Source organism: Serinus canaria, chromosome Z (assembly GCF_022539315.1).
Source record: "Serinus canaria isolate serCan28SL12 chromosome Z, serCan2020, whole genome shotgun sequence".
Taxonomy (NCBI): domain Eukaryota; kingdom Metazoa; phylum Chordata; class Aves; order Passeriformes; family Fringillidae; genus Serinus; species Serinus canaria.
Window position 1 is genome coordinate 43,849,231 of NC_066343.1, and position 24,610 is coordinate 43,873,840.

The 24,610-nt window shown below is 35.9% G+C and overlaps 1 protein-coding gene across 9 annotated transcripts in view; it reads left to right on the forward strand.

Annotated features, from left to right (window-relative positions):
- Positions 1 to 24,610, forward strand: part of BNC2 (basonuclin 2) — a 324,291-nt gene that overhangs the window by 207,916 nt on the left and 91,765 nt on the right. For all 9 annotated transcript variants that reach the window (XM_018918354.3, XM_018918356.3, XM_030236941.2 and 6 more), the window contains 2 exons: positions 2,873 to 2,975; positions 19,635 to 19,870. In XM_018918354.3, the coding sequence (XP_018773899.1) occupies positions 2,873 to 2,975; positions 19,635 to 19,870 (339 nt within the window). The remainder of the gene's footprint in view (positions 1 to 2,872; positions 2,976 to 19,634; positions 19,871 to 24,610) is intronic.

Genomic DNA, 24,610 nt, shown 5'->3' on the forward strand with positions numbered 1-24,610 from the left:
CTCAGGTAGTTATAGTAATTCTGAATTAACTAAGTAAAGTAAAAAATTAATCTCTGAAATAAAGATAAAATTCTATTTGAGACTTTCAATAGCCTCTACTACTATAGAATGGCTCCAAATTTATGTTGCATCTGCCCTGGCAACACTTAATGTCATTGTGTCTAGTTGTTGTTTAGGGAATGTGAGCATCAGGCTAACAAAATAATTTGCCCAAGATCATGCCAGAACATGAATTAGAATGAGTATTTCTGGTCCTAAATGTGCATCTTACAGCTTGAGGGGTAATCCTCATCATTCAGAAGTATGCATGGGATTCTCTGTGGTGGAATGGGAAACTACTGAAACCAAATTACAACCTGGCATCAATATACACCCTTGGCAGAAAAAGCAGCCATGTAAGGCCAGGCTGAATATTTTGGCCATGCTAATTATGTTTTGATTTTTTCATGCCAATCAATATTAATTTATAAAAATACATAGCTTTTTTGAAGACTTTCTAATTTATTTATTGGAGGAAATAGTTGATATTTTCATGTCTCTTAAAAATGTGGGTGAATTTTTTTCAGCAATATGTATAAAAGATAGAAATCATACTAATTAATTGTTCAAGACTTTACATCATCAATGCTCTCTTTAATTCAGAGAAGAGGAAAAGAAACATGTAACCTCTAAACTTCCCCCCCCCCCTTCAGTTTATAATCTATAGTGGCTAAATGGGTGATTTTTGAATGGGTGTAATAAAACTTAGTCTTAAGCTTCAACCCTGTATTTCAGGTCCAAGCTGAATCAAATTTTTACAGGCAACCTGTTGACCTCTAGGCCAAAAGTGGATAGGGTTGTATGGAAATGCTGATGAGCCTTAATAAAGCAACTCTTCCAAATGTCAGAGTTTGATCTAGTACATGTACTGCACTATATTAGACCTTTTACATGTACTGTAAATGACACATGAAGAAATCAAAATATCATCAAATGCAACCAATGCATGTCACGTCGGTGCAGAGATCTGAAAAAACTGGTGAATGCGAGAAAACATTCTATGGTAAAATAAAAATACCATTTTGAAAGACCTCCTTCTTGCAGCACAATTAATTACTGAGTTCATTAATTAATGAACATATTAGCAAAAGAACACCATTACTGACCAGTGCAGTCTTGATATATTACCAGGTCAATACACTATTGAACATGAAACAGGACCTTCCAGGAGATTTTTTTCTCATAACCCACAAACACATATATTATTCCTGCATGGTCAGCACTTCTTGGGTACCCTTATATTTCGTATTACTAATTCCTTTAATCACGCATCCATAGAGCAATGTTTTATAACCTGGCTAATGAGTAATTGGACAGGTGACATTGGAACTGAGGCCCTGAAGTGTCAGGCATAATAGACCGGGATTTTTTTCCCTCACTAGGTTTTTGAGAGTAAAAGGTTGTAAAGGAGCAGACAGGATAAGAAGAATAAAGGACTCTTGTAACAGAAATTTGTCAGAGAAATACAGATATTAAGTGTATCCATGAACTATAAATGTCTTTACATTTCTTCTGATGCATATAAATAAGTGAAGGGATCAAACAGTTAAAATAATTCTGAGGCTTTTTCATTGTCAGCAGCCAAGAAGCTTAGCCAGGCCAAGCTAATGCTTAATGTAATTTATTTAAAGTCACTACAGTTAAGATAATATTTTTTGTATGGAAAATATGTGTATTAATTTTTCGTAAAAGGCAAGAGTCTTCATAATTCTTGGTATCTCTGTGGCAATGCGTACCAAGCACCCTTCCCCCACCCTAGCCCCCAAGTAATCATTGATTGCATCTAAATCTATAGAGATATCTTTTCCTGGCAGCTCTGGTAGTTACAGTAGATTGTTAATCTGTGAATGATCAGAATAAGCCTCTCTGTTTCAGAAATCTCCATGCAAATTACATCTAAATGCATGCCATAAATTTATTAGCAGCAGTTTGAAGTGCCCAGGTCATCTTCTACACTATTTAAAAACATATGTCTGTTATATTAGAAAGAGTCTCATTTCATTTATATTCACTTTTCTGTGGCTCTAGCTAGCCCTTGTCAAAGTAAACCTCTGTAATTTTTGAAATAATTCTAAAAAGGAAGATGAGAAAGTCTGTTATTAGAAAAGGTATATTATTAAGCAAATGTGAGATCTCTGCATGGAACTGGAGTTTCACTACTCCTACTTTAAAACAGAGAAATGCCTGTTTAACAAATGAGGAGTTTTAAGAGGAAAAAGGCTATTGCTAGATATTGGAGAAAGTGAGAGATGTAAAGGCAAGTTACAGGATGTTTTGTGAACCAGTCCTATTCTTGTACCTTGATCAGTTTATTGTTTTGGGAACACATAAAATCCACGACTTCTTTTTGCAGAGTTACATGTTAGGTGAACCACAAAAAGGAAATTCAAAAATAACCTTTGGATTTCATGAAGAAAGGGGAAATATATTTCTAGTTTTCCTTTTCATATGTTTTTTTTTCCTAATTTTTATCTGGATATGAAACTGGTATGCTCCTATGGTAAGACATCCTTAGTAACTTTCTTTCTTTATGTTGTCGGTGTAAAACCAGGGTATTTATGGAACTCCTACAGCATCCTCATCCTACCAAATTTTTTTTCCTCTAAAGAAAATAGAGCAAACCTTAAAAATATTTCAGGAATTTATTAATCTCCATGGGACATACTGACACATGTTTTTGAAAGAAAATTAATTTCTATTTAAAATAGGAGCTAGGCTTTGAATGTTAGAAGACTGAAGTTTTCTATGAAGTTCATAGCATACTAGCTCTCACAACAAATCTGTACAAGCAGGAAGAAATACATTAACATGTGTTTTCTGTTTCTTTTTCCAGGCCATCCGCTGTACACTGGTAAATTGCACATGTGAATGTTTTCAGCCAGGGAAGATTAACCTGAGAACCTGCGATCAGTGTAAACATGGCTGGGTGGCACATGGTAAGAAATATCTTTTCTGGGCTTGTTTTTTAAATTCTTTCCATCCTTACCAGTATCTTTAAATAATAAGAACTGGATTGATGCATACAGTAGTGGTACCTATTTGTCTACATATGCATGTGTGCACAATCTGTGATTGTCCTTGAGTATGCATGCACATGCTTTTTTTACAGCAATTTGTAGATGTAAAAGTAAGAGTCTGTTATTCTGGTGACAGCTTCAAGTGCCACTGGAGTTCAAAAGCTTGTGTACAACTAAAAAGAATATTCTAACCTCCAGAAAATAATGTAGTTCCTGTAGGGCTTAACAGAAAAGCAAAAAGTTTACAGTATGGTTGCACAGCAGAGTTTGTATTGCAAAAAAGCATCAGCCAAGAAGTCATGAGGCCAAATGGAAATTCAAATTTATCAGTGTCAAACATTTGATCTCACATGTCGAGAGTGTATCCTATATCACAAGGAAAGTCTGCATATGTGATTTGTGGGCTGAACTTCTCTTCCCATGTTTAAGTATCTTGATAAAGATAGGAAGGATTAGAATTCCCAGATCAGGCATGAAAGACATGAAAGACATAAAAATTCACAGAAAGACCTTCAATTTTATTTATCCTCTTCTACTTAATGTTCTTGGAAGGGTTTTTTTTTCTGGATAGTCATTATAAAATTAGTGTGAGAGAGTAGGAGAGAGATATATGCACCATGAGAAAGCAAATAAGGAGGATACCTAAAATGATTTAATTAAAGAAAAATAGGGAAGGTTTGGAGGTGGGGGAAAGAAAGATTACTGTATGTGGGAAGAAATTGCTGTTGAAGTTTTCTTCTTGTGATCTAGACTATTGGTACCTAAGCAAACACAGCCCTCATCCCCCATTTCTGCCAGACATTCAGACGGCTTATATTCCGTGAATTATATTTTATTTTATTGAGAATTTGGGTGAAAGCTTAGTTCTTCCTCCTAAGATACATTTGATCTCTATTTATTTAGTTCATGTCTGTGTCTTGAGTATGCTGACATATGGCAAGTGTAAATGCTCAAAAAATTCAACACCATAGATTGACAGAGAAGTTTTTATTCACATGTATGGAAAGAGAAACAGGTATGCAGGTACCATGCAGTCCCATGTCACTGCCTAGCATTGCCTCCAGACTGCCTAGAAATGCCCTAGCACCACCCATCTGGTAGCTGGTTATAAGTTTATTGTATACTAGATTATCTAGGGACGTAGTATATCTTCGTTACTCTTAGTTCCCCAAAAATTATATTCAGTCGCTGTATAACCAGACTCACCTTTCTTAGAAGAATCACTAAAGCTCACAAAATTTGTACAGTTCAGGCACTCTTCAGGTTTTGTGTAGAATCAGTATTTTCTGAAGCTGATCAGAAAATAGGGAAGCGCTGTCTAGGTGTTTTCCAGGGTGTCCTCCTGATGAGCAATTGAAACTGAGAGTCTAGCACTTAGATTCTGGCTCATGGCCATCCTGAAGAGTACATTTTGGAAGAGTTTGGAATAGAATAATCAGATTGTCCTCCCTGTGACATGATTCTTCTCTGTGAAGTGATTGAATTCAAAATCAGAATATTATGACAGCAATCTGAGATCACCACTGTGTATATAATGGAAATGTCCCTGTTTTACAAATCCAGAAATTTGAAAGTGGAACATGATGATTTGGGATAGACCACCTGCTCCCATACCCAATTACTTAAGATTCCAAAAGAAAAACCTAATACAGCTATATATTATTAGGAAGTGTTCATTTTGCTATTGTGCCAAGTGAATAATGCTCTTCTTTTATTTTTCTTTTTTTTTTTCCTTCTTTTTTTTTTTTTTTTTTTTAGTGCATTTTGTGTACAATCATCTGGAGTAGTTGCATTTTATGGCAGAGCGAGACAAGTCAGATATATGTTTCACATATATCAAGCATGGTCTTGTAAATTATTTTCTGGAGACAGTGGTGTATCTACTTAAATTCTTGATCTTAGCTGTTTTTGAGGATTTGGAGGGTAGCATTCAGGAGACAGGTCAATTAACTGCACTGAAGCACCTGGATTTCAAAATTACTAAAATCAGGTTGCAGTTCAGAAGTCCTTTACTTTAAAAATGTTAGCACAGTACTTTCAGAAGTTGTTCCTTGAATGCAAAGAGTATTTCCTGCTGCTTTAATTATAGGGTTTCCTTATGACTTTTATTAATGAATTTCAGCTCAGCTCCTTGACACATGATGTACTGCTTTACTGAATGCAATTATCAAAGAATAGGTGTTTCCAAGAGGAAGTACTGTGCTTATTCAGTTCTGATAACCTAGAATCATAATTAACTGTATAGATCAAAAAAATAGCTTAGAACTGCATTCTACTCATGCTGTACTTGTCTAATCTGTGTGCAGTTAATTCATTTTAATAGCTGCCATTTAAAACATTGGATTTCTTAGAAGGAGGAGGAAAGGGCGTATAGCCACCACTGTACTACTGCACTTAGCAACTGCTGGCCTGTTTCCTTCTCTCTTGCCTCCTCACGTTTTCCCTCACTCCTCTAAAACAGGCGGCACACATCTTGAGAAAAAAGGTTTCCAAAGAGTTCACGTACACTTGTCTGGAGTTGCCAAACTTCAGATTGCAATTATATGAACAATACTACGTTGGAAAGTACTTTTGTGGCCAGATAAAGGATTCTGTCATCGAAAGTTCAGCTTGCCAAATTTTGAGCCCTGTACTACAGTAGCAATCCTGCCATCAGTGTTTTTAACACCAAAGCCAAAGCTGCACAGAACTAAACAGCATTATCAAGTACTGCTGTGTGTCGTGGAGAGTGGGTTGGTCCTAGGATGAATCTCTGAGTATTTTAAGGGATTTGGGTGACTAGACTGTTTTCATTTGTTTTCAGCTAAAGCCTGTCTTTCATATTGTCAGGTTGGGTGGGGATTTATTTTCCAGCACAAAAATTAAATGGTTTAAATTAGAAAAGCCATTTCGTAAATTTTAAGAAGTGAAACAGATAAAGTGTGTGACTTCTTTTTATTTTAATGGTAAAGATAGTTTGTATAGTCCGTATGGAAAATAAAATCTCATTAAAATCTTAATAGTCAATTTTTAACCCAGGCAATTGGTATTTTGTGGCTTCTAAATAATATAGTACTTAGGTGACTACAAAAAAATAATACTCAAGTGCTTGATTTGTTCTCCTGTTATTTATTTGTATTAAAAGAAGCATGCTATCCTGTGAAGATAGTCATGACATTTTCCTCTCTGTTGCACAAAAACAACTGAAACTTTATTGCAGATAATAAAAAAAACCACTCTATTTGCCATGCATTTCTTCTAGCTGAAGTATCTTAGCCTATGAGGAAAGAAATTAAGCAAGTCTGCAGTAAAAAGACGTTAATTTCATTGACTTTGAATTTTGTCTTGTGTTTGTCATTGATGTCAGAATAACAATGACCATACTGCTAGCAGAAACACACTTATTATATCTTGTCCAACAGATCAAGACCCAAAGTAGTATCATCCAAGTACTATCTTACCTACTCTCATAACTGTTTTGCTCCAAAAAAATGTGTTAAGGTAACATAAGTTATAGTGGACTAAAGCTATTATTTCTGATATTCATTCTAGTTATTTTCGTTTCAATACCCCTACAAACAAACGAAACAAAGCAAAACAACCCCCCACAGTATAATAATATTACTAAGTTTGTGTGAAATTTTTTTCCTCTTGTTTCAGATACAATCAGAAAGTTAGAAATGGCAGTTTTTTGTCTAACCCTGAAATGGGTCACTGGTAAATCTCAGAGATCAACAGCTTGTTTCTGGTTTACTGTGCATACTTGGACCAACTGAATTTTGCACTAATCAATCTACTCTAGGAAATTAAGCATCCTCTAAACATTTTTGCTCTCCCCCTTCTTTCTTTCTTTCTTTTTTGTTTTCCTCTCTTATAGAAAAAATGTAGTCCTTAGTCTTCTAATGATCTTTGATGTCTTTTCATTTGCATCATGCCAATGAGCTCAGTTCAGGGCTCAGCTATTCATTCATGTAAGTTTTAACACCTCTCTAAGGTATGATGAGGCCACATACAGCCTAAGATAAGGTTTGGTCAGATCTTCTCTCCAGTAACTTTGAGATTAAATTCTGTTTGGTTATAATAAAAAATAATGAAATAACATTACCTAATAGATTTTGGCACATACGGCCCATCCATTCTTTTTCTGACTAAAAGCTGCCATACAGTGAAGAGTAGTAGTCAGAGACTTGCCATGTGAGTTACAATTTCACCTTGTAAAGGAATTTTTTAGTATTTATATAAAGCAGGTGCTAGATTTTAAATGTGAGCTGCATAGGCATTAGATGGGAATGAGTGCTATGTTGAAATAAAGTTTATCTGAATTCCTATATTTGTATCAGTCCAAAGATGTTAACTGAAAGAAAGATTTGCAAAGTCAAAGATCATCTCTAACAAAGTAAAACAAAATGAAAACATGATCCTAGAGTCTCTCTAAAAGCTGGCAGAACTGCCATGTTGTTCATAACTTAAAAATGGAGATTTTTAACCAAAGAGTAAAATTTAAAAAAAGGGGAAAAAAGGAGACAAGAGAGAAATGTGATTATAGTTGACTAGTAAAATAATTGGGTTATATCTGCATTGTCTGGTAGGATATAAAGAATTGTCACAATTTATCATATAATTTCCTTCTATAAAATTTATGTAATTACTTGAAATTATTTTAAAATTACTTGAGAAAATGAATTTTTACTAGTTGTTTTTAGATTATTAACAAATCTATTTTTAGATTTTTAAAAAGTCTTTAAAAGAAGTTATTTTTATCAGGCACATTCTCTGCAGCTCATTGATAATGAAAGCTGGCTTTTCATGACTTTTAAGGTAAAACTGTTTTAGATGTAGTCTGGATTTTCCTGTCTTTTACTGACAAGATCATTTTAATCCACCTGTTATAACTTTCTTTTGACCCTGAAGGTGGAGGCATATTTTTCATTACTGAGTTGCTTCCAGGAACCTTACAAGATTAACCTTCATTACTGGTAAATACTTTCTAAAGGGCCCCCTTTCTGCCTGTGCAATTCCGTTATGCTTCCCTTCAGCAGGATTTTCCAAAGCAGCCAATACAGCACAGAGAAAATGCACTCTGTTGTCTTGTGGGCACTCTGACCCAGTATCTGGCTATAGGTCTGTCACATTGATAGGAATGGTGGGACGTAGTGTTTGCTTTGTGTTACTCTGGTGTCGCCCTTAGTGCTAGTTAAGCTGGGGTGAAAACAAATCCAGATATTAGGGCATCCAAGATAAATAATGTTGTTTCAAAAGTTTATGAGACAGAAATGACAGAAATTAAATAATGCTTGGATACCCCAAGAACAAATAAGAAGCCTTCTTTTTTCATCCTTGTATGTAGCTGATACTTACAAAGCCATATGGTCAAGAGTTTAATGCTCATGCAAATTTGACACCCTCGAGTGCTCACACTTGCACCTCCTTGAATTTCCCTGGAAATCTGTTCAGTTTCAAATACTTTTTTCTCTTTTTCCCTGGCACCTCCAGACATCTTAACTCAGTCAGTAAGTTAGACCTTTCTGCTTCTACCCAACTTCATTGGCTTACATTCCTAGGTTAGAATAAGCCAATGTCTTTTGGACATGGCCAGGTGAGATTATAGCTGACCATGCATTAAGCATACAGCTAAGGACTGAGTAAGTGTCTGCTAAGCCCTAAACAGGCCATGACCCATTCTGAAGCACAGTGCCTGTTTCTGTTGGGTCGGCCTATATTCACAGCTAAAAAAGAAATATTTTCTCATTGTGAACATTTTATTTTCTGAAAAACTTTCAAATTGAATCTCATACTAATTGGCAGCTCTGAAATACATTTTATAAAATTATTATTGCCTTCGATAAAGTATAAAATGCCCACAGACATTTAGACTAAAAGTATTTCTAAAGTGTAAGATATTCTTATTTGGGTACCTATCATTATTGAATTTACATTTTACAGAGAAGTCTTTTTCTCATTTAGTACACCCAATACCATGGGACAAAATTCTAGGAGATATCTCAGGTGATGATGTCTTACCCTTTCTTCTTAAGGAGAGAATCCAGAAGGAATCAAATAGACTTGCTGTGTGTAAGATGAAACAAAGGCTTTACAAATAATGACTTTAAATTAGCACCTTTCTTCTTTGCAGTTCCAGTAGAGGCTGCCTTTTGGAAAGGTAGTTAGTGAAATCCATGATTTTGAGCCCCTTAAGTGTGATGATAACAAGTTTGCTACATGGTGAAGCTTCAGATGGGAGCAAAAGAGTGTCTGGTGATTGCTGTTTGATTCCCAAATGAACAGGATAAATTCTGTGAGACATGGGAGTTCAAATCTCCAACAGATTTGGGGGGAAGCAGTGGTGGACTTCTGCAACATGCATCCACTCCAGGATGTTTAGGTGACAGTACCTGCTTACTTCTCTCTTTCAACACCTATGCTGCTGCACATGAATTGCTGTGATGTGCTAACCACTTTATCATTTTATTACAGTTTATTACATCATAAATTTTTATATCTTCTTAACGATCCTACAAGAAGCTTAATTGTTTATAGGAACATCCTAATTAACTAGAGTTCACTAGGTTAAGCAGAACACAAATTGAAAGCGCTCTAAATGAAACAAACCCTAATACTTCATTCCATACAGCTTCATAATGTTAAAATGTGATTTGACTGCAAGAATAAAAAATTCATACTGCTTTCAGATGTTTAAATGATAATACCATGGGTAACTTTACCTCAGCTTTCCCTTTTGCAAATATGAAATTGAAAGGAAAAAAATTTTTGCCTACTAGGAGGAATTTCATTTTGAGCTATAGCATTATGAGGACACTTGCCCCAGATTAATTTAGCAGGGAATAGTGTTACTCAATTATTCCATTACTATCTGGATTTTAGAAAGAGAACAGATAATACAAGAAATGTAAGTGTGAGTCTCAGAGAATTTTCTACTTCTATTCCAATTGATTACAGTCAATTTTTCTGAAGAAGGAGTTTTATGAAATGGCAGAGTACATGAATTGGAATGGGTAAGCCTGATGTGTGTGAATGGTAGAACTAGTTTTATGAACCAGTCTTCCCAGGGTCTGAACATCTTCAGCTGTTAGCGACCTTAAGACAGCAGGTTTTCCTGGAAAAAGTGAGGTGGTTTAGCACATGTGGGAGAGCATTTCATTTGCTTGAACCAGAGTAATACTCTAAACTGAAACACCACCATGGTCTTGGCTTGCCTTTGTGAAATACGTCTATGACATTGTTCAAAGAGAATGATATTAACAGGTGGGCAGTGCCTATTGCATTTTCATTACAGTTTTCAAGGCTACATACAAGATGGAATAGGTTGTCTGAGAAGAGGTGGAATTTCACCTCCCCCCGCCACAGCTTTAAATATAAAAGACACATCTTGGCAGAACCAACTAATCTAAGGCCCTGCTTTCATTAGATGACTGCACCAGACAATCTGTAGAAATCCTTCCGACTTAGAATTTCTGTAAAACTGTGAATCACAGTTAATGGAATTGAAGTGCATTAGGATTAAGATGGAAATCCTCCAAATCCAGACCACAGTCCAGGACTCCCAAATGTGCTTACGTCTTACTGTGTACAATATGTCAACCAAATGATGTTAGGATGATTAAGATACATATTAAACCCCATCTTACCATAATTAAGGGACAGAATAGTTTTAAGAAGGTGTTAATGGTTGATAGGAAGAGGACATTTAGCTTTGGAGGCAAGAGACTGGAAAGTTCAAAGTTGAATGACTAATCAAAGTAATAGAAAGAGATTATTTAGCAACTTCCATTATAGATTGTAGATTTTAACAATGACATCATTAATCTATGTTTCAAGGAGCAGGAAAAGTGAACTGTCCAACCAAAGGTTCTAAGCCATTAGTCAAAGGCAATGAGAGCACTGGCCATGCCTGCAGCATGAGCACAATTCCTTAAAGTCTGACCATGGCAGACTGAATAAGAAGCTGGTAACTGTGTCCATTGCCAATCTCAGGCATGGCAAAGGAATATAGTCAGGTCAAGGATCCATCTACAGGCTTCAATCAGGAACAACAGAAGCGGACGCCAAAGGTGGGATAGAAGACCAGGCTGTACCATGAATCTGAGGGTAATCTAGAAGACAGGACTACAGCCAGACACACCTACAATGCAGCTTAGGAGAGGAGTGAAGGTCCAGGCCTGAGCTTTAGTAGGGGCTCTGAACTCCTGGACTTGGAATCCAGGCTGGCAGGCAAAATGATGCACTGAGGACTGTGACACCATGATCCATAGCTGCTGTCTTCAGCAGAGGAGACTGCTGATACCAAGACACACAAAAGCAGCTGTGCTAGAGTGCTCACATGATTAATCTACATAGTGTTTCTCCATCACTAATCAGCTGAAGTCCTCTTTTGTGTAGGCACCAATGCACACACTGATGGAGAGTACAACAAGGTCCAAAGCCCATGCAAGTGTCTCTGTCTCATCTTCTTTACCCTGGTTCCAATAGTTAGGTTCATTCCTGCAGTATGCCTATGAATAACTTCTAGCCCAGGTATTTTTCTGTGAACTTGGTGTGAAGGTCCTTTACAGCATGTTCCTTTCAACATACTAGTTGTGAAAAAGAAGCGGGGGGGGAGGGGAAAGCCTACCTTTTTTTTTTTTTTTTTTTTTTTTTTTTTTTTATTTTATTATTAACTTAGATAGCCAATTCTGGATCAAAGACATACTTTTGAGGTACCACTACAAAAACTTAGATACAATGTGAATTTCTGGGAAAAAGCATTTGGGCCTCTTTTTTGTTCCTTTAGTTTTTTTCCCTTTCCAATCATGTTTTCTACTATAAAAGAAAAATGTTTTTCTACAGAAAGAAAACACAGAGGAAGACACCTGTTTGGCTTGCAGGAATTGGCCAGGGAGGCTGTTTTCCTGACAGGCCAAAAGCAACCAGCATAGGGCCCCTTTAAAAAAAAAAAAGGTCAGGATTCTTTTCTTTTTGTCCCCCCGCACCCCACCATTTCATGTGAGCATTGGCAGAAACTCTGACAAGCAGTTCTTCATATTTTATTATGTTCTTGTCTGGCAGAATCTCTGTCAGGCAAAAACCTTGTCAGCGGAAAACCTGTCGTAGGATCAGAGGAGACAAAAACAGGTGTCACAGAGGCAGTCAAAACTGAAGAAAAAAAAAAGATTAGGCTAAAGAGAGAAAGGCAGACAATTACATTAATGCCATTGCTTTTATCTTATAGATGTGTGTTATTATCTCGGGGTGCTGAGTGCGCAATTGCCTCAAAGAAAAGCAGACAGGAGACAAGGGGAAACTTGATAGTTATTAACTGAAGAGGCAGTGTGTCAAAGCTGGATGGGGTTCAAAGTTTTGTAAAGGGATAAAAAAATTGCAGACAGAAAGCAGCCTCTGTGAACAAACTGTGGTTCTGCTTTCGGCTACATAAACCTAGTAGCATTCTAGAATTTTAACTTGGAATCAGATCATAGGCAGAAAAATTAATGAAAGTTTTCATTCAGTCTTTTTTTAATAACATTTATTTTGTGTACATGCAACTAAAGTGCTGGGGGGGTTTTTGTTATAGTATGAGGCATGGTGAGGCATGAAAACATATATCAGTTTAGTTGCTGTGTTGTTTGGGTTTGGAACACCTATTATCAACACATGTTTAATTTTAAAATGCTATTAAGAAGCCTTTTACTAAGTGTGAACATCTGTATATGCAAGCTGTAAATTAGCAGATCACATATGTGTCCCTCTGTCAGAATCTCAGTGTGTTTGGCAAATGGTTTCTGTTATTAGTTTTTAAAAACGATAAAGGCATTACCAAAAAAAAAAAAAAAAAAAAAAAAAAAAAAAAAAAAAGATTTTGCCTATGAATTGGAATTTCTTTACTTGCTCTCCTTCCATGATTTTTGTCCTAGTGAACATTTATCTTCTATATGGAATTAATTATGAAAGTGATGAAAAGAGAGGTGAAAAAGAGATTACCAAAGGATGCTGTGTTGTATCTGGAATTTGTACTCAGGATTCAGGATGTTCACACCCTCATGTAAGTGTTTGTGTTCCCCACTCTGTTGCTCCAGGAGTGAACAGGAGAATTTCATACACCATGAAAATATTTGAGTTGTTCAATAGATATGGAAAATTTTTCTTATCATTAGTTACTTTCTAAGCATGATATTTTTGAGGAGCAATTTTTTCTGCCTTCAAAGGGCACCACATTACACCATGCTGGAGGTGGTATTAAATCTACATACAAAGGGAGGCTACTTTAGACCACCTCTTATGGTTTTGATAATTGGTCTCTACAGCATTTTAGTCATTGCTAAGGATTTGTTACTTTCTTTTTTGTGGTTGATGAAAAAGAAGAAAATCTTGAACCCTGAAAATGTGATGCTGTTCATCTTCACCACTAAAATCAAGAGTAAACTACAGTGCTCAACATTGCCATTAATAATACTGTATCTGTTTTACCACACTCAACATAGTATTGTTGCAACAGTATTATGGAATAATTTTATAATAGTATTATATATTTCATCTGACTTTCAATTTTGATTTCTTTTGCTGCAAAAAGTGGCCCAGTTATTTAGGTTTTTAAAATGTCTGGCAAGATTTTTGTTATTGTCTAGACAAAGACTGAATTTTCTTTTGCATCTTCCTGTTCTTGAACAAATCTAGTAATAAAGAAAGAAGACGATGGTTATAAAATTTTGTTTCATCATTTGTATGTGTTTGTGTACTCCAACAGTATTGAACAATATCCAACTTTGGCAAGTTGGTTAACTGGCTAGAGAGTATGCCAGAAAATCCGGAATGGATATGTTGGAGAGCTCAAAACTAAAACTGAAATGGAATGAGGTCCATAATGCCCTATTGCAACCTATAGACTCTTCTCTGTGGTGTTCTGAGATACACAGCCAGGCAAATCAGCCAAGACCTTTCACTAGACCTTTTCATCTCTCTCAGGTTAATAAAATATTTATCTAGGATCAGGAAATTAGCAAGAGGTAAGTGTATTTGCAACTCCAGTTGCATTAAAACTAGGATATTTAAAATTCTTTTCTATTTAGTAAAGGCAAAATGTCATGCTTTTATTGTAGCTGTTCAAAAAATAATATCAGACTTCTAAAGTACAAAATTCATCACTGCATATTTGTATTTCTTTTACTTAGCAAAACCAGAATCTGCTCAGAGGCAAGGCTTTTAATTTGGTTGAATTTTTTTCACTACATATTGGGAAGGAAGTGGTCTAAGGGCAATGAGTAAATTTGCAGAGCTGAGCCTGTGAATTGGACACAGTATAGATGAAATTAAAAAATCTCTTCTTTGTTTTCTGTCTTTTGATAAATTGAAGAAGAAGTTGTGCCTTATTTTAATGTATCCTTTGTACTTAAATTAGTTTGAATTACAGAGTCTCAAAACTCAAGTAAAACATAAATAACGTACATTTACCCTCCTTACCTTACAACATTAAAAAACACCAAACAAACAAACCAACAAAAAAACCCTAGAAATGGAACATTAAAGTTTTTTCGTTGATTTATTGCAAAGATGTCTGAAGCTTTTTTTTCCTGAACTATTACATAATTAGAATACTGCAGGCTGTAATATGAAGATTGACATTGAAACAATTTCAAAGTTTTTTTGACATTTCAGATTATACTGAGCAGAGTCTCAGTAAAAAAAACTGAGGGTTTTTTTTTTCTATTCAAGAAGGTAAAGAGTGAATAACCAAACAGGGGGTGGCTCAGGCTTGACATTAGAAAGCACTTCTTTAATGAGAGGGGTGGTCAAACCACAGACTTCCTAAAGAGGTGGTCAATGCTCCAAGCCACTCCCTGTTCCAGAGGTGTTTGGACAATCCCCTCAATATGGTTCAACTGATGATCAGCCCTGGAGTGCTCAGGTAAATGGATTAGATGGTCATTTTTGGCCCCTTCCAGTGAAAATGTTCTCAATTATTTTGTTGCATGCTTGATACTTCAGAGTTGGAAAAACAATGTTGAAAGGTTCCTTATTCCTGAACTAATTATCCAGTTAGTAATTTTTCATTGTTGAAGGCAATCTTCTTTAATGTCCTCTACAGAATCCTTGCTATCCCCCCGCTTTAAAACAGTTTAAATTTCTGAAGCAAGTACTTGATATTGGGAATTCATCACAGAAATCTTACTTGTCTGAGTGTTCTCAGAGTAAGAAACAGGGGTCCACTGTTTCTTTAGGCCACTCCGTGAAAATGTTGATTGCTCAGCAAGTATGTAATTTTAAGATTAGTTAGATCTCTTCTTCCTGTATCAGAGAACACTTTTTCACGTATACTGAATTAAAGAATATCAGACTATCAGGGCAGTGCTAACAATTAAATTGCATTGCTAAAAAAAGGTACTTTAGTTTAAGTACATAACTGGTCTCATCATAGTCATGGTTTTGGAAAAGATTGTGCAGGTTACAACTAAAATGTCTCAAACATGCATAGGTGGACTTTTGATCCCACTGGAACTGTACAAAGTGTCAGTAATACCTCATGCTGCACCAGGAAGGGACTTCTAATGTGTGCTTTGTGATATTTAGTCACTGATAACTTCTTAATAAAGACACATCTGTTTATGTCATTTTCAGGTATGATAGAGCACATTCTTTTGTACAACATATTTAATCTTGAAACCTTCTTAGTGCTTATGAAACCATAAACTCGTGCAGATACTGTTGAATGTATTCACCTGTAAAACAGTTCATTGTTCACTAGCCTGTATAAATTAAACCAATGGTTTAGAGCAGAAAGTGATGAGGAATGCATTATCCACATGAAATTATGTGTAGCAGAATACAACTATTTACACAGAGATTTGACAGAATTAGAAATACATCAAGAAGGCTAAAGCTAATACTCCTTTCTTTACAGAAAACCATCAAGATAGGTCTTTCCTAACCTCTTACCTGAAAAAGTGTCTATCAACATAAATGGCCTCTTGAATCCACTGAGAACAATGACATTAGTACACTAAGGGTATCAGAAGATAAATGAGAAATACTACAAAAAGTCTCTCTTTAAACTACCTACTTAGCAATCTTTTAAAGAAACACAAAAATGTTTATAAATTACAAATTAGAGTGAGAATTTTCATTCTGACAATTTGAAGGGGTATTGATAGTTAATTTTCAGAAGAGTTCCGGAATTTTAGAGTACTTCCCATGTTATTTCCCATATGAACACAACTGTGATTCCTTTAATTTCATTTACAACCTTTTTATTTCCATGTACAGGAGGTTTGTCTTTAGCTTGCAAATGCTCTTATGTACCCATGCAGTAATGTATGTTTTGTTGTGTTATAAATTCCACATTTTAATACATATCCTGACTTGTACTTGAAAAGGATAAAATCACTGCTTGTTTATTATATAATACACATAATAAGGCCACAAATCAAAATTGGAGATATCATTGTCGCTTGGAATGTTGTTCCAATATCATGCTAATTAGTATTTATATATGTGTGTGTGTGTGTGTGTGTGTGTGTGTGTGTGTTGAGAAACAGAAGTCTATAGATAAATCTGCTAAAAATGAATATTGCAGTTGAATGGAATAGTACAGATTGCAAAAATTTCTATCAGCTGGTCAAAGAGTATGCTTAGCTATTTAAAAAAGACTTTGTTTTCCCCCTCTTCCATTCCACCTTTCCAAAGCTATTATCATCAGAATGATCACCTTACATAAAGTGGGTATATGTCCACAGAGTTTTGTAGAGAAATTAAAAGCTCTTAGATCTGTCATCTACCCAATAATCCTTAGATAAAGATGTCTTATAGTCATTCTCGCTTAGACCACAGTAGAAAAATTATCTTAACATCCCCAGCATGACAAGTCTTCTTTAGATGGAAGAACATGTTTTTCATCACTGCAGAAATGGTATTTGCTGTTAAGAAGAGAGAAACAAAACTAAATATTTGCATATATTAAAAATACAACATGATTCCGTCATGAAAAATCATACAATATTCAGAAAAATATCCATTCATGTGTTGGTTCTGGTCTAAATTTGCATAAACTTGGAGAAGCCAGTTAATATCTTTGGACCCTTGCTGTAAGACTGAAGTTGAAAAGCTCAGGGTGATCTGCTCAATAATTTCAATAGTCTGTTAGAAGATGTTCTTACAGAGTATTTATTTGAAAATAATAATATTTACACCAGTCCTAGTGTGAGTAATGCTAGTATTAGAAAAAATAATGTCCTTATTTTTCTCCTTCTAAATGGTTGATTAGTTCCTCAGATACACATATATGCATATCACCACACATACTGCTCAACCTGCAGAATAAAAATATCAGTTTTCTTGACTTTTCTAGCTGAGAACTTTCATGACACATCCATTATGGTAGCAGCAAAATAACCATCTTAGAAAAATATCATAGATAAATAAGGGAGGGGGATTAGATTGAAGCAGAACAGTATTTAACCTGTTCAAGCTTCAATCTAATCTCATTCATTAGACCTTGTAAATAAAAATAAGTCCCACATCATGAAGCCTACATAGCTGTAGTAGTTTGGAAGAAGAGCTTCTGGAAGAAAAAAATACCACTCTCCATGTTCTGCAGTATAAATGTCCTGTGGAGACATGTAGACTGAAGTCCCTAGGCTTGCCAATTTCTTATCTTGTTTGAATATTATATTAATATTTAAAGCTATTTATTCAAAATTGACTTAGCCACTAGAATAGGAAAGATCAGACAATTCAGTTGCAAGAAATGAAGTATGAGGAAACCAGAACTCTTTGACAATGTGGTCCTTGGAGTAAATGTGTTGAATGAAGCCAGCAAGTAAATGATAAGGGCCTTTGCGCTCTGGATGTAAGATGGCAATTTATCAACAGTACATGAACTCTCTAGTGACCATGAGACAAGAAGAAACCAAGCACAGGAGAAGTCCCTATAAGATTACTTTAAATGCTCAGAAATTTTGTTTGGAAAAGAAGAGAAGCTTAGGTGCTACAATGTAGTTCATAAAGTAGAAATAAAATTAAATTTCAACGTTGATACATCATAGAATGCATGATGTTGTATGCAATTCCATCTTTTTTAACTTCACGAGGGGATAAGAATTACCTTCCTCTTGCAAATTTCCCTTATCACTGAATTATTCAAATCACAGTGAATAACATGGAATTCTTAAAGCCAAGTGAAAAGAACTAGGCAGCTCTAGTAGCAGTGAATTAATGATCAAATTTTTGGTAAATCAGGAGCCTTAGTTTTAACATGTTTAAGAGACTGGAGTTAAGGGAGTATCTGTTTTATTTTTTTCCTCTGGAGATTAAGTATCAAATCTTTAACAGTTCCTTTCAATTTGGCATTGCTTCAGTCTTGGTCATTAGTTAATAATAAATTTCTCTTGAACTATGAGTACTGTAGTTTCTGAGGGTTCTTACCTGAGAACCCTTCTGCCATAGTATTTAAAAATTACTTGTGGCCTTTGGAAACTAGGGCTGTTTTGGACTGCATCTGTGAAAAAGGATCCCTTAGAGATGACTGGCATCTGTCGGGAGTCCGTACTGGGACTAGGACTGTTTAATATCTTCATCAATGACATAGTGGGGCTATCAGCAAATTTGCAGATGACACCAAGCTGAGTGGTGCAGTTGACACACCAGGATGCCATCCAAAGAGACCTGGACAAGTTTGAGGTAGTGGACCCATATCAACCTTATGAGGTTCAACAAGGTCAAGGTGCTGCATCTGGTCAGGGCACTCACTAGCCTAAGTACACACTGAGAGATGAACTCATTGAGAGTAGCACTTCAGGAAAGGACCTGGGGAACTTCAGTGGGTGAAAAGCTGAACATAACAATGTGCACCTGCAGCCCAGAAAGCTGACCATACCCTGGGCTGCAACCAAAGCAGCACTGCCAGCAGAATGAGGTTGATGATCCTGCCCCTCTGTTCCCTTCTGGTGAAATGCCACCTGGAAAAGTTGTTCCCTACTAGTAGTAGTAGTCTGGGGTTCTCAGCAAAGGAAAGACATGCATCTGTTGGAGGAAGTCCAGAGGAGACCACCAAGATGATCAGAGGGACGGAGGCCCTGTCTTTTGTGGAAAGGCTGGAAGAGTTGTAATCCTTCAGCCAGGGAAAAAGCTGAAAAGAAGCTTGGGCAAGGCTCCTTGGCAATCTTGTTGGGCTTTCAGTACTGAAAGAGGGCCTGCCCTCTTACAGCACTGAAAGGGCATGTAGTGATTGAACAAGAGGTAATGGCTTTAAGCTGGAAAGAGGAGAGTAGATTTAAATTAGATATAAAGGAAATATTTCCAAAAATGCTGAGGCATTGAGGTAGTTGCCCAATGAGTCTGTAGATGCCTCATCCATGAAAATATTCAGGTGGGATGAAGCTTTGAGCAAAATTATCTAGTTGAAGATGTCCCTACCCATGGCAGGGGAGTGGACTAGCTGATGTTTAAGGGTCCCTTCCAACACAAACTATTCTATGACTCTATTCTTCTATGAATCATCCAGGTGATATTTCTCTGGAAAATAAGTGTATCTGCCAGATGTGATATATATACATGACTCTTTGCTTTCTTGTATTTTCTTTGCTTTTTCTTTATACTTGACCTCTTTTCTTTCAGCCTTGGACAAACTTAGTACTCAGCACCTCTACCACCCAACCCAAGTGGAGATTGTGCAGTCCAATGTTGTGTTTGACATCAGCAGCCTGATGCTCTACGGTACTCAGGCTGTGCCTGTGAGACTGAAGATTCTGCTTGACCGACTCTTCAGTGTACTGAAGCAAGAGGAGGTGTTGCATATTCTACATGGCTTAGGCTGGACACTGCGAGACTACGTTCGAGGCTACATTCTTCAGGTAGGAAGTAAAGCAAAGCATGTTTTCAAACCCAGTAAATTGATTTTTTTTTTGTTATTGACGTATGGATGTAGTGATGGTGCGCCCAAGGTAGAAGGCAGAAGGATATGAAGTGAATTTAGTCTGGCATGTTGAAGCCTAATGATGGTGCTGGCAAAATAAAATATTCAGTTTTTCCTAAGCTAAAAAAATACAGGTGCCTTCATACCATAGTATTTATTTGTACTTGCTTATGTTTATTGTAGGAAATGCCTTAAATACTGCAAATACTGAGGTTAGCTACCTGCAAGCATGATCTGGCCATCAAAGGCAGCTGGCAAGTTTTCAAGGGCTAGTGTTTGACTTGGGAAACTAAGATGCAAGTCAGCAGCTCTGTCATCTTTTCTTTCCTTCTTTATAAAGATATCTAAAAAGGTATAGATTAAATTGGTATAGTGACCATGACTATATTGGAAAGTATCTTTATGTATAAACAGGAAAATCCTTTTCACAAGGCTATTCTTGAAATACAACTTTAAATAAAATATTATGTACATTTAAGTTGAAATAGACAGTCAAAAGAAAAATATACTTAACAAAAACATGGACAGGCTTGTTTTCTGGGTATGGTCATAAATAAACATATAGCTGCTTATCTGAAAATTTTCATAACTAGTAAATTCCAAAGTGAATTTTTACATTTTGTAAGACTATTTCTGATTAATAACCTAATACTACATACTTCTGAATTATTTTAATTGCTGTTGACTTTGTAGGAGATCTTCATTATCTAGAATGCATCCAGTTACTGAAGTGGACATGCCTAAAGAACTTTGAAAATTTTAGTTGCTGATTTATTTCTTTATTTTGTAGGCAATGATAGCATGCTTAGAATGTTATTGAAAATATGGGATTTATACCTGCTCTGAGAAATCCCGACTCTATTTCTTAATTTGTCTTTTTTAAAACAGCCCTAGAGAAAGAGAACTAAAAAATTTTACACTTTAATGATGAAATCATTTTATTCTTGTTAGGGTATATATGGAATGGAGCTCTTTAATTGTTCAAGGGTTCTCTTAGGCATCTGTTTGATAAAGGCTAACTGTTACACCTATTCAAATAGAACAGAATCCATTTTTTTCCATTACCAATCAAAAATTAACATATAGGGATATATCCATCATATTTGTACAGCAGATATCTATGATGTTTGTATGATATAAATGTATGATATAACGTATTTATACATTTTACATTTGATATATAATTAGGATGGTTACATGAGAGATGTCTACAGAGATATGTACTAGGATAATGTGCATATTGCATCATGTTTTAGATTCCTGGATTCTGAATGCTACTGATCTGGAGGGCTGAAGAAATTTGATATGTAAAGGAATTAATGTAAAAAATACATAATTTTTAAAATATATTAGAAATCTGGTTCATAGTTAGGGTAAATATATTCCAAGCATGGAATGTAATTCTTTGTTTCTTATAGACAAGAAGACTCACTGAAATCAGTAGTTCGCTTGTTTTAAAAGCTGGTGAATCATGCTCATATTGATTTCTTTTAACTAACTTCTGGAATGATCTCAATATATGCAAGAATGGCTTGTAATATAATTACATAGATGTTTATACAGACTGAGACTGTGACCTATGAATCTGAAAGGTGTAAAGGCCTGTAATACCCCATTAGGTCACAGTTCACTTTATCCAGCTAAAAGTCAGCCACATTGTAGCCCCCAAGGCATGAATTTTGCCATTACTATATTCAACAACAGTATATTGAATATTATGCCATTTAAATGAGAACAATTATCAGTGAAAGTTAAGGGCAGATGTTACAGACTTGCCACATATTGACTTCATTAGCACTCGACTGTGGATTTTCTTAATGAGTGAATGAAGACTTATGATAGGTGTGTAGTCGAGCATCCCTGTTAATTTGGCTGTCTAATTTCAAAGACTCACACACTGCTCAAGGTTAGAAGGGAGGTCATCTTGTCCAAACCTTCTGTCCAAGCAGAGCCACCTAGGACCAGGACCTTGTTTGTTCAGGACCTTGTCCAGATGGCTTTTGAATAGCTCCATAGGATCTCTAGGCAAAAAGTGTTTTGTTTGTTGTTTCCATTAAAGCAAGAAAACTCAGTATATGGCAGAAAAGGAAAATTCTTAGTAAAACATACATGCAGAGAAACGTTGGGAAAATGAATTAAATCAATGATAATAAAATGTCTTCTTTAAAAATAGCTCTATTGAAAGTATCTGCTATAAAGGAGAAAGGGGTACGCAGGGAAATTTGAAAGGAAATGTTTAGTAACACTAGCACAGTAAAAGTGCATACAGGTAATGTCTCCTTTAGGCAAAAGGCATTGTTCCATGAAGCTTATCATTATAGAGTGAAATTTTTCAAAAACTTGTTTGAGGCTTTCAGACTCAGCTTTTGCTTACAGAAAACTCTGGAAAAAATGCTGCAAGCATTGTACAGGAGTTTCAAAAATATCAAGTACCAAAACAAATCATCCAGGGTATCACAAACTATGGGACTGTTGATAGGCTATCATGCAGTGAACTGAGGAACACCTGACTCTCAGTCAGGAATTATAGTTCTTTGTAACTTGTCTGTCCAATCCCACCTAAGTTATCACCTAATTACAGTCAATGCTAGTAAATTTACCATACATTCATACATATTCATTCTACATCAAATGCAAAAATATATATCTGTAGGAAAAGGTTTACTATGGCAGTGTAGTTAGAGAAGCATAATCTAATAAAAATAATATTTTGTAACTTTATAGAATCACTGTTCTCCTGTTTTTTCCTCGGTGGAGGAAAAACAGGAAGGTTCGTAGCCGGGACTAAGAGAAGTAACAGAATAGAAAAGGTAATGATTGTAACAGATTCCAGAATACTTTACCCAGGTTTGAGTTCCAGTGTTCATTAATTAACCATCATGCAAGAGATTTGTAAAGTGGGCACAAAACTTTAGTTTTATGCTTTGGGATGGTCTAAGACATCCACCTGTGCTGAATGTACCTTCAACATGATGCAAGCATTAAAATATTTTAACATTTTTTCTAAATGGAGGCATTTTGAGGGGTATGGTAGATATATCCAGTCAAAATCAATTACTATTGTCAGATGATTTCTACAACCAACCAACATCCAACCAACCAACCAAAAAAAAATCCAACAATCAATGAAATGAGCAACCCCCCTGCAAATCTCACAACTTTTTCCTTGTAACTTTCAAGAAAAAGCTCATGGTCTGCTCCACTGGTGAAACAAGAGAAAAACAGTTTTTTATTAATGCTGCACAGTGGGTGGGATTATTTGTAATAACTTCATTTTGACTAATAATGTTTCCAAATAGCAAATTAAAAAGCAATGGGCAGAGGAAAATACAGTATTTATGCTTTCATTCTGTAGATGCATTAATAGAGCACAGGAAGTCAAGGAACCCTGAAGCCGCAGAGGTAATTTGATAGCATCGCCCTTCACATTTGGGCACAATCACAATATTGCCAGTAATGGCTGAAAGGAATTAAGACCTGGCAAGATTCTCTGGCCTCCATGCAATAAATCGAGTTTCAAGTGAAGAGATGCCTATCAATGAAGTGTTAGTGACGATTTGGTCGCCAATCTCATCAGACTGACACAGGATTAGTGTTTTAATAGAGGAGCTGTTATCCCATCTTTAGAACTGATCTTCTCAAAAAAACTTTATGGCATAAAGAAACATTCTGGATTGTGTTTGCTCCATAGAAATTAAGAGCGCTTCAGATTTTAGGCTTGTTTTTTTCTACCTTAAGGAACTAATTTACTGTATTTGGTTTTGACCTGTATGTAGTTAGTGAGCCTGTAAGTTTTGTCTTTTGGGAACACCTAACTTCCCATGTCTTTTACATGACAAAAAATTATTTTTGTCAAAAAAAGTGGGTGTTTTGGGTCAGATGCTGCACATAGTACTCAAAGAGATGTGTAGTCACTTTATTGATTTGAATGATGTTACTTTTTTCTGTAAAGAGCAGCTCAACTGTGAGTCTCCAATCCTGGTTTAATTCCAGCCAAGCTGAGAGAAGAGGTAACTTTGCCAGCTGTTGTATGTTCCACCAGAGATCACAGGGTTGGGGAGAATACTTTACCCCATCCATTTGCTAGTGTAGCTACATGTGTAGTTTCTCCCTAGCCAGGTTCTCTTTAAACAAACCAGGTTAGAAAAATCATCCTCCTAAACATGTGGAAGTTAACACTCATTATTCTGAGAGGAGAGAGGCTAGAGAGGAATTATGCTACTAGCAGTGAGCAGCTGGGGCATTCAGCTTTTACACCGGTCCAGCTGCAGAAGACAGGACATGTGATTACAACTTAATGGCCATAAACTGACTCAGTGCAAATAATGATTCAGTGTTTTGAGTAACAGCTCAACACTTTTTCAACTGTTTTGTCGTCAAATAGTTTTACTCTCTTAGTGTAAAAGATGAAAATATATATTGTCTTTACAATACAAAGAAGGAGGCAGAGGCACAGAATTGGCAGAATTAGCAAAAATGGTCTAGACCTTGGAGTCCCATCCTTATCATCATGCCCTTGAAAAAAGTAGAGTAGTCAGTAGCTCATAGGCAATGTCTTAGCTGCCAGACTCTCTGGTGCCGCTCACAGCTATGAGAAATTTTTAAAAATAAAAAACACAGAACAAAGTCAAAACTAAAGCCAGCTGGAAGACTATGGGTATTTTATAGGTCCAAAACG